General features: G+C 40.4%; 1 protein-coding gene across 6 annotated transcripts in view; it reads right to left on the bottom strand.

Annotated features, from left to right (window-relative positions):
- The window catches only part of SALL3 (spalt like transcription factor 3), a 46,167-nt gene extending 34,639 nt beyond the window's left edge, over positions 1 to 11,528 (bottom strand). For all 6 annotated transcript variants that reach the window (XM_045008247.1, XM_045008246.1, XM_045008245.1 and 3 more), the window contains exon 1: positions 11,422 to 11,528. In XM_045008247.1, coding sequence (XP_044864182.1) covers positions 11,422 to 11,500 — 79 coding nt within the window. In that variant the 5' untranslated portion in view covers positions 11,501 to 11,528. The remainder of the gene's footprint in view (positions 1 to 11,421) is intronic.
- Positions 11,529 to 14,864: the final 3,336 nt, after the last annotated feature.

Below are 14,864 nucleotides of genomic sequence, written 5' to 3'. Positions count from 1 at the left end.
TTAACTAAATATTGCTTATTTTTTCCCCAATGGGGAGATCTTCCTCTGAACAAACCTTGCACAACAGATTCCAGTCATTTGTGATGGATACTAGTAATATAACCATTCAAATATGGCAGTTCTCTAATCTAGAATGAACTGCTCAAATACAAACCATGTAATTATTTCAGACAAGGTACAATAATCATCATTAAATCCAAATTCAAAAGTATTCTCATTATTTCAAAACATTTTTTTTTCTAAATTAGAGACAGTCTTCTGATTTAGATATGTGATAACTAAGAAATACAGGTAGCTGAGCTTTCAATAGATGCCTAAGCCACTGCACACATTATCATGAGAGACTATCAACATGGATCTATCTCTATAATACATCAGTGCTATAACTAGCCTGTTATGCTAATGCACAGCTCAAGAAAAGCAATGTCTTACATTTCAAGTGTGCCCCTCAACTTAAAATATGAAATGTAATAAAACACTATAGTTAGACTATTAGAGCCCACTCTTGCTCCCACTGAAGTTGATGACAAGCCTCCCACTGAGTTCCACGGGAGTAGGTTTGGGTCCTGAAAGACTGGGGAAAGACTCTGCCTTTCGGATTCCCCTCCAATAAAACAACAGGAATATAAATATCCAGAATACTTTTTGAACTATAGAGCCAGGTATATTAATCTTTTTATTAAAAAAAAATCATTTTCTAAAATAGTATTTTTTTAAAACAATGTAGAAAGTATCTTTTTAAAATAAACTCCAAAACACAGAAAAAATCCGGCCAACGTCGCCGATCTAGAAGAGATCATTTCGATATTTTTTATGAAATTTTTTTTTTTTAAAGAATAAAAATACTAACAACCTTCCCAAAGCTCCACTTTCTATACTGGCAAGCAAGCAGATGTCATTAATTGTAGGAAACATTAATCTGACATACAGACATTAATTGTACAGCACCTTGTGTGAGTGCTGAGATTCTTTACAGAATTATAGACTATGTACCCAATTCTGCAAGCCCTTACTTGAGTGAGTAATCCTTACTTATGCAAGGCTATTCACGGCAAGTAACAGTTTTTAAGATCAGGTCCCATACAGACACTTTGAAAAAGAACTATGTAAGTGAAAGTGGTGAGTTCTAAGTATTCTAAGAAAAAAAAAAAGCAGTCACTGGAATGAAATGTATGCTGATATGTTTTGCACTTAGCTTCCTACACCACTTTCAATTTTAATTATTACTTTAAAAAACAAAACAAAAAAGTGCCATATTGTGCCACTGATTTTTAAACACAACTTCCCATTGATTTCAGTGGGGACTTCTGCTGAAAAGTAGATTGCTCTGTGTTGCCCATATTTATCAGAAACATTATATTTTGCTGTCTGATAAAATTCAAGCATCACACTTATATGAATAGCAATATAGGCTAGAGGGAATTCATCTCACCATTTTATCATATCCCAGGCTGTTCAACCTTTTACATCTGTCATAGTTTTAAGCCAAGTGTCTTTTTATATTAGTCTGGACTTGTACTGCTGGTGGAATACTTTAATCATTTATTTTGCATTTGCTTTATGTTTTACAACTTTTCTTTACTCTTCCATATACTAAAATAAAAGTGATTAAATTAATTAAACAATGCAGTATTTTATCATTTTTATTTCTGCTCAAATCAACGATTAGATAATGAAAGTGCTACTACAATGAAGTTTTACGTGGACTTTTTTTTTTTAGTTAATAGAGTAACTGCTTAATCTTGTAGACATCTTGTACTTGTTACTGAAGCAATAGGAGTTGAATGTGAATTTTGTCTGAGTTCTGACTTCGGGGTTTGAGCCACTAACTTCTCCATTATTTGATTTTTCTCATTAGCAATTCAATAACTAAGAGTTATTGAAGCTGCTAATGGTCAAGGGATAAAAAATAACTTTACAGTCAGGAGGGTTACTGTATGAAAACCGGTGAAAATTTGTAGCCAACACATCCACAAAGACACTTAAGGCCAGATCTTCAGCTAGTGTAAATATCACTGTAGCTGCATTGACTTCAATAGATGGCTGCCAATTTGCACCAGCTGAGGGTTGGGCCCTTTGTTTGAATTTTTCATGTTAATTTATTTGAAAATGTTTTGAGGAATTCATTTTTGTCATTGCAGTATTTTGTACTGCTTGTGTGCTCTGTTGGCACTATTTGGGAGGTACAAGGTGTTATGTGGAGAGAATTCTACTTTACTAGTGTCACTAACTATACTCATCAAATGCTGTTCATACTTCAAGCAATGCATCTCTATATGGAATACAATGTTAATCTTCTCTCTTGTAGTCTGAGAGAAACAGAGGATGGGAACATGACTTAAATGGTACAGTGACTCTTCCAGTTAACATGAGGAAACGTGTAAAGTTAGGAAAAAACTGGCACAGCTATGAACCCTATGTATAAATACATAGGGTTTGTAGACCCTATTTCAAGAGTCTTGTATTTTTACACAAGGACATTCTCTTATATGCTACCGGAAAGCTAACGTTTTTTCAATACCTGTGAGAGAAAAGATAACAAGTGGATGTTTCAGAGATACTAAATACCATTTACTGCTATGAAATGGGCTTAAATTAAGTATTTCAGTCTAGTAAGAATAACTCCTAAATACATGCTTTTAGCTAAATGCCATTTTTCTTAGGACGAACAGTTTTACAATGTGAAAGGAGCCAAAACTGTTTCACTCTGTTTCAGCTTAGCTCCTGTTTTGTTTTTATTATTATTATTAAAAAAAACAACCACTTCTGGTTTTGCAGATAAATTACTTGTAAAGCACCTTTTCAATTATATTAGGTAAGGATCCTTACAATCTAAAGTAATGTTCTCTGGCAATGCATTGTTTTACTATACATTTTTGTTCCACTGGCATCATAAAAGCCTTAAATTGTGTGCTTCATAGTTGTACATACTTTCACAAGAGAATTAGATAAAACAATGAAACACTCATTTTTTAGGATTAGTATACTTTCAAAAGTTAATGTGTTACTTAAAGTTTTATAATGAAAGAAATATATTGTGAAAGGTCTAAGATATTTGTTAAACAAAATGTTTTCTAAAACTTTTCAGATCACACGCAATAGTAATAATAATGGCAATGAAAAAGCTGGAAAATCTCTTATTTGTGAATCAGGTACAGTTACAGAGCATTTAATAACAGAAAATCTTTAATCATTTTAAAAAGTATATGCACTTCTAATGTATAAATTTAAAACTGCCAACCTTTTTCTGTGAAGCAGCATATGAACTATAAAGAAGTTTCAGCAAAAGACAAATTACCCTTCCCCCTACCAGTTAAAGATAAAAATGTCCTCTAATCACAAAACTAGATGTAGAAATCTCTTGCGTGCAAATCTAATAGTTATTTCAAGCAGCAGGTCTTAGCAGTTTTGTTTGTATCTGTAGCAAAAGATCTTATAAATATGCTTCCCAATTACTAAATATTGGTGAAATAGAATTGGACAAATACTTATAATTCATTTTGTCAGAGTAGACAAACATTTTTTCAAGCATAATTTTTATTTGTTGAACATATATAAAAAAACCAAATAATTGTATTTTCTTCCAAAAATATTAACTTTCCCATGAGCTAGCAACCTCATGCAATCCCACCTTTTCCTTACAATTGATTGATTCTTGAGAACAATATTACTACTTTTTGCTTTAACTTCATCTCCTAAAATGTACAAAGCATTTTAAAAGTTTGCTTAAATTGTTAGAAGACATTTATTTTCTTGCAAATTAATTCTTTTTAACTCTTTATGATAGCTTTGAATCCCATAAAGAAAGATGAATTATCACATACTGAGCCCAAGCTGTGAAACAGGAGGAGACAAATAGAGACCCCTACTGTGTTTAACAATGGAGAAGAAATTCCAGGCTCAATAGAAAATTTTTCTGTCCTTTTTCACAGACCACAAAAGCTGTTAATATGGATTTGAACAGTGGAGGGCACTCTTGCTATGTAAAAACTTGTATTGACCTGGCACACTTAGCTTGATCTATTCAGTGGCCTAAATCTCAGAATTTGTTAAGTAACAGCCACCTGTGGCACTGTCACTAACTGTCTTCTGTTTAAAACATTTGCAGTTTCTAATTTGTGCAATGAAGCACTAGTTAGCTAAAACACCAGTGCCATTATGTATGCATGCAGATGTGGAAGGGATGCAACATTCACGATTTGTTCTGAATATCTGTGCAAGATATTGTATCAAATAATAAGATATTTGTTGTTTCAAGACCATATATAATAAGCTATTCAGTTGGCTGATATTACATTATATATATATATAATACATTTATAGAATTAAATATACACGAACATGCTAACTTTTTTCTGAAACACTATTTTTTTAAAAATTAGGAATCCTTACAGTTTCAACGGTGATAACTCTAACATAACCAGTACTGAAACAGAAAGTACAAAATCAAATAAGGCTAAAGAATTAAATAAAACACCAGGCTTTTACATAATATCCTTGTTTCAGAAAGCTGATGATTAACTAAGTCTTAAACTACATAAATGTAATTTTAGACTGCCTAACTCTGCAAAATAAAACAGACCAACATCTGAACAAACACTGAAAAAATGGCCAGTCTATGTTTACAGGACCACAAATATGAGAAGCCAATTACGAGCCCAATCCTGCAAAGGCTTATGCACAAGAGAAATGAACACACAAACATTTAAGTCAATGAGACTACTTCTGTGAGTAAAAGTTACTCACGTGCACAAGCTTCTATGGGATCGAAGTCTAAGTAATTCACTGCTAATTATGTAGCTCCGTCATTTTGCTCATTTGCCATTCTCTGTACTGCAGTGTTGTGTTGGATAACTAAAGCTGCATAAAAAGCTAAACAAACCTATTACTGCTAGTCATCTGCAGTTTATGAAACATATTACTACATAGATATAAAATCATACAATGGAATTACCAAATAGAGCTATTTGGAGGGCTCTCTTGAAATAGTGAACAATAAGGCTGTTTTGATTAATTGAAACAAAAGTGCTGTGGCACCTGCAGGGTTAATTAAGCAGTTCAAGATGCAAGGCTGCACAAAAGGAAACCTTTTTCCTTCTTTAAGAACTGTAAACACTGAACTAGATGGGCATTTGATAAGTTGTACAGCATGTAGCAAACTCACAGGGATCTCTAGTTAACACTCAAATTCAGTGTTAACACTTAACAGAACAGTGGTAAGCCGTGCTGCCAAGGTCAACTGCACAGATGTACTAATTGTATTATGAGCTTGACATCTAGTGGCCACCCCTGGCAGGGCAAACCAGGCAAAGGTTAAATCAGCAAGCCTTGTTAAAGCACTTCTAACTACCCACCCTCAGGGAGAGTCCTTCGGAAGCTTGTTGGCACTCCGTGCAATCCCACCTTTTCCTTGAGACCAAACAGCCTTTCTATAGTACGCTGGACACTAATGCACAGAAAATACAGAAGGGGTGGTCTTGAACACAAAACTTAACCTGTTTAAGTGTGGATTGAAAAAGACAGGCATACATTGTAAAATATTTAGACATTCTATTGACATTGTCAGAGGAATTATTTATTGGTGTATTTTCCAACCCCAGGAGTTTTGATTTTTTGGGGGGAGGGAGAAGGCACAATATTAACAAAGTCAACACTGAGAAAATTAATACTAATATTGTGTATAGTAAATTAGAACAAAACGAAAACCTAGAGTCCAGTGTCGTTTTGCTCAGCATTTCAAATCATTTTAAAATTTCACAAGTTTGTTTTCTATAATTCATTTATGGTATGATTTTTCTAGCTTTTTCCAATTTCCAATATCCCCCCCCTTCCAACCCCTCCCCCCAAAAAACAAAACAAACCACACACATTTGTAACAGAACAACACATAAAAATGACTCTAAAGGTACATTATGGTTTAAACCTTGCTCAATTTATTCATGGAAAACTCCTATGAAATTCAGTGGGAGATTTTACCAGGGTAAAGCAAGGAGGATTTTGGCCCTCTACATGGAAATGTACTGTTCAACAAAAATGTACAAAATTATAACTAGATTTAACAATACTTCCTCTGAAAAGTGTATAGTACGTTACTGTCAGCTTACAGAAAAATATTCTGGTTTAAGTGTTTCATGTATGCTTTATTTTGTATAAAATATGTCAGAACTGAACTATTTTAACGTCATACCAGACCTGTTTTATTATCAGCAAAACTAACTGACTCACCTCCTGAGTCAATGGACAGTCTACAGATTATGCTTGTCCTGGCTTGGCAATCAGTCAACAAAGCATATGGGGGGTGGGGGGACAAAACCCAAAAAACCGGAGCCAAACAAAAAAAAAGGGGGGGGGGAACCTCCTAAAATCTTCAAAGACTTAAACTGTTTTTCAGAAGTAGAATTTATGGACGTTTGATTTTTTTTCTTTTTTAAATAAATTCTTATTTAAAAAGAAGCTTGAATACTAGCTTCTCGAATGAAATTTTTTCAAATATTTTAGAAAGTACAAGTTATCAACATTTACATGTAAACATATTAGTATCCCGCTGATACTTATTATACAGAAGTCAGTGTAGCACCTTTGAAGATTTCCCAAAGAAAAGAAAATATCCATACGACCACCTCAAGATCAATGGTAAAACTTCTGTGAGATTAGCAGCACAAAATGAAATGTGACCCACTTTTGCCTTCTTTTTCCATTATCTTGCGTACAACAATCCTTGCGTAAATAATTCCTGATGTTAATCCATACATTTTTCCTTTGAAGAGAATCAAAATTATCTACAACTATATAAGCTACAAAGTTTGTAGATGAATTATGTACAAGAATTCCAAAAGAACTTAAGCAAATAAGGTCAATTGTCCTTTCCCAGTAAAGTGGCAATTAATCAGCGATACTTCTATTTTACCTTAAGATATTATTTTTAAACTAAGTAAGCAATCTCTGGTGTTGTTGCTTCAAAAAGATTGTTTGCAAAATCATAGGAGTTTCACGTTTACTGATAGGATACTGTCACCTTTCAAGTTCTAGAGAAAAAAATATTTTGTGTTTCTAAATTATATGATGTAAACTCTGGGGGGGGGTATTATTGGGTTTTTTTATATTTTTAATGCAGATATAGTCTTATGCTTGTAGGGTGTATGTTTAATTTATATACACACATATATATCTCAAATAGATTTTTTAAAGAAAATTGATTACTCTACACTGAATTGGTGTAATTATATATGTATAATTTCAAAAGAACACTATTAGTGCAGCTAGTAGATGTTAAAATATACATAATGTAATTCTAGTTCACCAGCATTCAAAAGATACAGGAATTAGAATGTATTATGCATTTCACAAATGTAAAAAAATCCAACATTTTAATGTAATTATATCCGGTATTTTTAACAGACATTAGGTTGCAAAATCATATTCAAAGATTGCCATTACTTCCTTCCTTTAAGGTATTCTTTTCCTCTCAAAACAAACAATAATACATCTGACCCATTAGTTTAGAATGAAAACACAGTCCAAAGCATCAATTGCCATAGTAACTCTTACCAGAACTTTAGAACAGCAACACTGGAATCACTTTTTTAACATAATAAAAACTTTGTTTAATTATTCCTACTTTAAAAATGCTAAGCTTGTGCTCTTCACTAGTATCATGAATTAATCTGAGTCAAAATGCATGTAATATTTCTCTTTTCTTTAGTAGAATATAATTCTTAATTGCCTGTAATCTGTTGATTTAGGAAAAACAGTACTGCTAGAAATTTAAAACACTAATATCTGAAATAATTTTTTCTTAAAAAGGAAGAGCATATTGTGTTTGATATCAACAACAGTTTTTCCAATTCTTCTGTGGCTCTTTGTAAAGGATTCCCATCATTTTGTTTCAATATGGCATCCTTAAAATGTTGTGTGAATAAATATCTTTTTGTTCATTATTCTACAATATATCTAGCAAAGTAATCTATCATTACCAGTTGTTTGCCAACATTTCTTTTCCTGTTTACAAAAGGCATATTTTACCTTTCCACATTAAAAAATCATTTAAAATGATTTTCTGAATGTAAATTTGTAGCTTATGACATTGTCAATTATCTTCAGATTTTAAACACTTTCTCATCAGACTGCCCATACTGAGACTGTTCTGTTGTTAAACTCGGCTGCATTATGCTGTCGTGCAAACTGACTTCAAAAATTATTTACTACAATTCTAAAGCTTCCATTGTAACATCGCCACCTAAGTTGACTGGCCTCCATATAACTTTAAATACAGCCTGCTGTTTATCTTCAATTCTGTTTTCCAAACTGCCAGGTTTCCTTTTGCTACTGTTCATTTTTAATTATAAGTAATAGACTTATAGAACATTCACTTAAAATGCTTCACTTAATGAAAATATAGTTTGATAATGATATTAAATATATGCTTACATTCAATAAATAAGCTTCCTCAACTTAATATTGGGTTATCAATAATTTCTATCACAGAGTGTACATACCTAAAAATGTGTAAAAGGATACAGATAAAATAAAAGCATTACTTTGTTTGCTTTAAACCCCCCACACCCCTACAAAACTGCAAAATGACTCCTCCTCTGTTCTGTCCTGGACTGAGTATTTTTGGCCTGTTGCAAAATATGTTCAGGAACTGTGGCAATATCTTGATTACAACTGTGAATGGAAATGAAAAGCACTGACTTGAAGGACGTATTTTAATTCTAAGATCTTCTTTTGTGCACCTAAATATATTTGACCTTTTAAATTGTTTTAAAAGTAGCAATATTTGTATTTTGTATTATAACGTGCAAATGGTTTACACTAGACAAACGTGCACTACATATCCTTCAACTTGTTTACACTACTACGTTCACCTTGCTTACATTTCTGAAATGAAAGTGAAAAACCAATAACTCTGCTCCAGCTTTTTTATTGTTAACTACGAGGGGTTTCATTCCATTAATTTAAATATGTTTTAATAAAAGGGGACACAGCACATTTCGATAACAGCCTTCTAAGGCTGAGAAGTATTTACATTGTTGCATTTTAGGGCTGCTGTGAAAGCCGATTTTGAGCTATTCAGGGACCACAATAATAACGCTTTAAAATTCCTCACTGGGATGCAATGTAGTCCTTTTGATGGAAAGACTGTCTTTCTCATTCGGCAGAAATAAATCCATTCATTTGATCATGTAGTCATTGAGGGCAATACAAAACAAACCAAGTGTGAGAAATTCTATGTGATGAAGTAAACAAAACAAAACCAAAAAAAAAATATTTCCATGACAAAAAGATTCTTTGTCCTTAATCTACCCACCATATGCAAGCGTTTCTTTTTAGCATATCTCCTGTTCTAATCTCGGGTGACATGGCTACATAGATAAGACTCCCGAAACAAAACAAAACAAAAATAGTTTAAGAATTTTCTTCGATATATTAACTCACCAGAAGTGACATAATGAGGTAATGCAGTGGTCCCCCCCAACTACTGAAATGGAGGCTGAACATTTAAAAGTTTATATATGAGAAATTCTTAAACCAAGAACCCTCCCAATAGACACTGTTTAATTAATCTTGTTTCCACAATACCAAATAATTTCAATTTAATTTTTGCACTGTCACTGCTATCCTTAAACTAAAATAAAATAAAAAGACACCATGTTTTGTTCTTCAGGTGTGACAGAAAGCAGCATTTCCTTGCCTGTCTCTTATTGTCAGTATCCAAAAGGCTTTTCCAGAAGTGGTTCTCAGCCCCTTCTCTTTCCTTCCCTGGACAGTAGAAACCAACCACCTCCCACCCCCCAAAAATACCCTGGGAAGGAGAAAGGGGTGGTGGCAGTCCTGAGTTTGAAGATTTGCCAATCTGACAGATGTTTTAACCTGATGAAGTGGATTCACACTACCCTAAGCTTCTAGGTCGTGAAGTTCTGATACCATAGTCAAAATCCTCCTTAGGCTCCAACTTTCATCCCTTCCCTCCCTCCCCTCCATGCAACTTGTAAGTAATTCCAGTTTTGAAGCACAAATAAAGCGGTGTGACTTTTTTGCATATTGTTTTGGTGGAAAAAAAGTAACAAGGGAGTCTGGAAATAGTGTCTCACTTACTGGTTTATGCAAGAAATTAAAAAGATAAATCATATGGAAGAAGGAAAAGAAAACTTTCCATTGGAAGCCCTGAACCTAACCAAGGAAAAGTGAGGGCTGTAGGACAGCCTTTGGAAATTCTACCTCTATTCTGCACAGTTCATTCTATTTTTTAAAAGCCTGAACCCCCATTTTCAAAATGTTATGGGGGTGGGGGGGATCACTGCAGCCCCGGGACACTTGTTTACTGGCAGTTTGGGCACTCTGTTGATATTAACCCAGACATATGTGCCTCAATATGTGTATGGAGAGGGGAGATTCATGGCGGATGGGTGGGAAAAATAAACCTACCCCATTCTATGTGGCTGCTGTGAAAGATGATGGTGGTGGCAGTGATCGTTTGTAGTCATTAGGACTAATATTAATCAGAGACGAGCCCAGAGGAACTGAACTGAGATGGGGGGCAAAAATAGCAGGGAGGAAAGAGACCAGAGCGCCCAGGCTCCTCGAGACAAACTCTGCTCCCCCAGCCAGCCAACTTCCCAGCTATGACAACGTCCCCTACACCCTTAGGGGCTGTGCCCCCCCCCGCTCCCCAAAGCCCCCTTCTGCCTGGGGGGAGGAGTCAGAGGTGCAGGAAGGCAAAGCCTTCCCACCTAGAAAGTGGGGGTGGGCGCTTTGGCAATGGGGGGGGGCCCTCAGCAGCCCCGCCGCCTTGAGGAGGGTGTGTGTGGGGGTGGGGGTGACCGAGCGCGCTGGCCCGGTTTGTTGGGAGTGTGGCTGGAGCCGGGCTGCTCCGAGCCCCCCTGGCGCTGCTGCGCATCCCAGCCCGGCGGCGCTGCCCCGTGCGGCTCTTTCTGCTGCCCCCCCCCGCCCCCCGGCAGCTGAGCAGCTCCCAACTTCCCTGCTTAGGGGGAGGAGATGGGGCGGGGAGGGGGGGCATTTCTTCGGCTGAAACTACGCCTGGGCGCGCGAGAGCGGGGAACTCACCCCAGCTGGGAAGGGGGAGGAGAGCTCGCCTCCCGGGTGCCAACCCCTCTGCCTCGCGCCGCTCCCACAGCCCGGGGCCAGCCCGAGGACTCAACCCCCCCCCAGCCGAGTCCAGCGCTGATGAACTCGCCGCCAGGGCCAGCTGGGCGCTGATGGGAGAGATGGTTTCCTGGGCGGGGGGAGAAACTTGGCTGAACTGTAACTTTTCCGCTGTGTCTCCCCGGAGCGGCTCTAATCCTCACTCCCTGCAGCACGGGGAACGAGCCGTGGCCAGTGAGGAAAATAAATAAATAACCCCCCCCCCCCCCGGATCACAGACACACAGAGCGAGAGACACACGGAGCAGCCCCTTACCGTGCTCAGAAACTACCTCCGCCTGCAGCTCCTCGTCCGACTTGAGATGCTGGGGCTTCGCTTGCTTTCGGCGAGACATGCTGCTAACTGCGGCTTCTGGATGCTGCTTTTTGCAGAGGCATCAGCAGGAGAGGGGGGGTAGCCGGAGGGAGGGGGCTGGAAATAATTGATCGCAAAGAAAAAGTCGAGTAGGGGGGGGAACAAACTGAGCGAGCGAGCGGGGGGATTAGCCGGGCGGGGTGTGCGCGGTGCTGTGGGGCGTGCGCTGCGAGCTGCGGCGGCTGCGCGGATCGCGCATGGGGCTCGGTAATTATGATTGTGAATAATGCATGGCGATTAATGGTGCTGGGGGCGAGCGCGGATTGGCCCGGCTCCAGCGGACTCAGGCTGCATATGTAAATGAGGGACGGGGCTCAGCAATTAGCCGCTTCACTCCGCCAAATGATGCGTCTCCCCGGCACCAGCAGCGCCTCCTGCAAGAGGCACCGACCCCAGCGGCGGCGGCGGCGGCAGCAGGGGCAGCCGCAGCAAAACACACAGACACGCACACACAGCGCGCAGCGGGGCTCTGGTGCGCACACACTTTACACAACATATGTGCGAGCTTCACTTGTTGGGGAAGGTCATAATCTTCGTGGTCTTCTTCCCCGCCCCCCCTCCGCTACTTTTGCTCGGCTTTCTTCTGCTCTCTGGGCTTTTTTTTTTTTTGCACCACTCGGCGTCGTCTTCTCTGCTGGCTCCTCTTTCCCCAGAAGTTGCTCTGGATGGCATCTGATTTCTGGTTGGGCGTGCGTGTGGGCTCGATTTCTGCTTGGTCGGGAGGCGAGAAACTTTTGCGGGTGTGCTCCGCTTTCTTCCCCCTCGTCTCTCCTTGGAGCGTCACATTCTTGTCTTTTGCTCTTCCTCCGTCCTGCTTCTCTTTTTTCTCCTTCCCCCACCGCGCTGACTTTTGCGCTTTCCTCTTGGGGGAGGGGGACAAAACCACAAACCCTTGGGCAGTTTTGTCTTTCACCTCTCTCCTTCCTTCTTTGTCTTGCAGCTTCTTTCTCCACGCAGAGCCTCCCCGTTGCTGGTGGTGCGGCTCACTTCCTGTTGGCCATGGGTAGGAAGTTTTTGCCCCCCTCGTCTCGAGCAGGTTGCGGTGACTTTTTTGGGACACGCTGCCCGGCGTTCGCCCCCCGCCTAAGCTCACTTGTGTGCCCCGTTGGCTACTAGCAATAGTCTCTCGCGCGCGTGGGTGCTGAGCAAGTCTGATCTCCAGCAAAGAAGCTCGATCCAGCCCGAGGTCCTCTCTCTCTCTCTCTCTCTCTCTCTCTCTCTCAGGGTTAGGGTTCGCTTGCTGCGCTGCCTGCAGGGGGGTGAGATGGGTCACCCCCGCCTTCCGCGCACTCCCGCCACAGCTGAGGTCTGCCGGCTCTCCCCCCGCTCAATGCCTCCTCTCCGCGTAACAGGAGGAATGTGCAAGCCGAGGTTGCTGCTGGTGCTTTCGGGCAGATAAACTTTCAAGTTTGGGAGCGGTGCGGGTCACACGGCGGCTCCTCCTACTGCTCCAGCTCTCCACCTCCTCCTGCCCCTCACCCCCCTTGCTCAGCAGCCCGATCTGCTCCCAGCCGCCTCCAAGTGCTTCTCTCCCCAGACGCTTTCCCAGCAGCGGTTCGTTGTCTCCCCCCCCTCTTTTTAAAGGAGGGCGGGCGGGGAAGGGCTGGGTCCCCCCACCCTGCCCCTCTGTTGCCTTGCGAGTTGCTCCTCACTCCCTTCCCCTGGGGCTGTCCGCTGGCTCGCGTGTTTTGGGGCGAGGGGATGGTCCACGAGGCGAGTGCCCGTGGGCGTCCCCTCTGCCCTGGCTCGCCTCAAGCCCTGGGGAACTGCACAACTACTAGACTTCAGCCACAAGTTGCTTTTTTTTGTGGTGGTGGTGGTTGGGGGGGGGGTTCTCTGCTGTGGAGAGGGACACGGGCGCAGGCATCTCCCATAGCAGCGACCCACCGCTAGGATGTACCACATAGTTACCGATGGCCCCAGCATCCTCTGCATCATCATCGCACAGTGATCAGGGGACACTCCCTACAGCACCAACATTTATTTGTTTGGGGTTTTTTGGCTCTTCTGTCCCCCATTTTCTTTCCTTTCTTAAATCTCACTTACAGGTCAGACCCTCGGCACTGCGCCTCATCCCTCTTTTGTTTTGCTCTAGTGGCTCTTAGTTTCCCAGAGCCCTTGTTTGGGACCACGAGAGCAACAGCTCACCTGGCACGAAACAGAAGGGAGCTGCGGGCAGGGGGTTGGGGACAGAGGAGACAGAGACTAAGACCAGTGAAATGGATTTCCTTCTAATCTCCATCCTTTTTCGCCCCCACCCCCAGTTGTAGTCCTTGAAATACACTAACCTCGGCTTTTTTGGGAGACTTCTGAGTAAACTTCCCCTGCTGCTAGTTTCTTTTATCTTTTGCATTGTGATATTATCGCTAGGCTTTTGGTTTCTTCGCCACTTTGACGTAGGAAAACAAAATAAGTTAAAGGCGCCAGGTTAGGCCAGTCTGGATAGTTTATGGCCACACACGCTTTTAGAGATGTTTGTATTTGGGGTGTTCGTTTTTGTTTTGTTTGTTGTTTTTTTTTTAAAAACCCTCAACACATCCTAAAAAACAACCTAGAAAGGGCAAAAAAATGGCTTTAAATGTTAGACGTCTGTCTGTTTTCTACGCTCCATTCGTGTGATTTTAAAGGACGACCCCTTTCCAGCGCCTTCTGCATTTACAAATAAAATACTTCTTGCAGTCTCTAAATTCTAATTCTAACTTTTCTGCGACAGATCCACTTTGGCGGAAAGTTTGTCACCCGGAGTGTTTCTAAACTAAAATGTCTGGAAACGACATTGAGGACTGAAATCTGATGTAATTTTCCAATATGAAGGGGGAGGGGGCTTAAGCACTTATTAAACATAATGTATTTCCACCGACAGGAAGAGGACTGTTACACGCACCACACACAAATACAGTTTTACACACACGCACACGCACACGCACACACACACACACAATGCAGGCGAAAGCGATCGCTTGCGAGTGTTAAAGTAGCCTTCAGAAAGTGCAATGGTGGACATATTCTATTTACATCTTCTCTTTCAGATGGCACAGAGGTAAACTTCTACAGACTTGCTTTAGGTGAAAAAAGCTCAGCTATCGACTGTGTCTGAAACATTCGCCTGGAATCAGAGATGCTGCACTTTAATCTAGCACAGGCATTCCCCCCTCCCCCCGCCCCATTGCAGTAGCAACTGAAATGTGTCAATTTTCATCCCGTCATCTTCGGAAGGGATTTTGTTGTTGCCCAATCAACATTTTCTTCCTAAACTTTAGAATTTGCTATTTCTCAAGGTCTTTTAGCGTCCCCAGTAGCACAATGATGACTTGTATGGGATTTGTATTGCTTACAACCTGTCT

This window comes from Mauremys mutica, chromosome 2, assembly GCF_020497125.1.
Source record: "Mauremys mutica isolate MM-2020 ecotype Southern chromosome 2, ASM2049712v1, whole genome shotgun sequence".
NCBI classification, from domain to species: Eukaryota; Metazoa; Chordata; order Testudines; family Geoemydidae; genus Mauremys; species Mauremys mutica.
The sequence above is the reverse complement of the archived record's forward strand: the minus strand, read 5'-3'. Positions and strand labels throughout refer to the sequence as shown.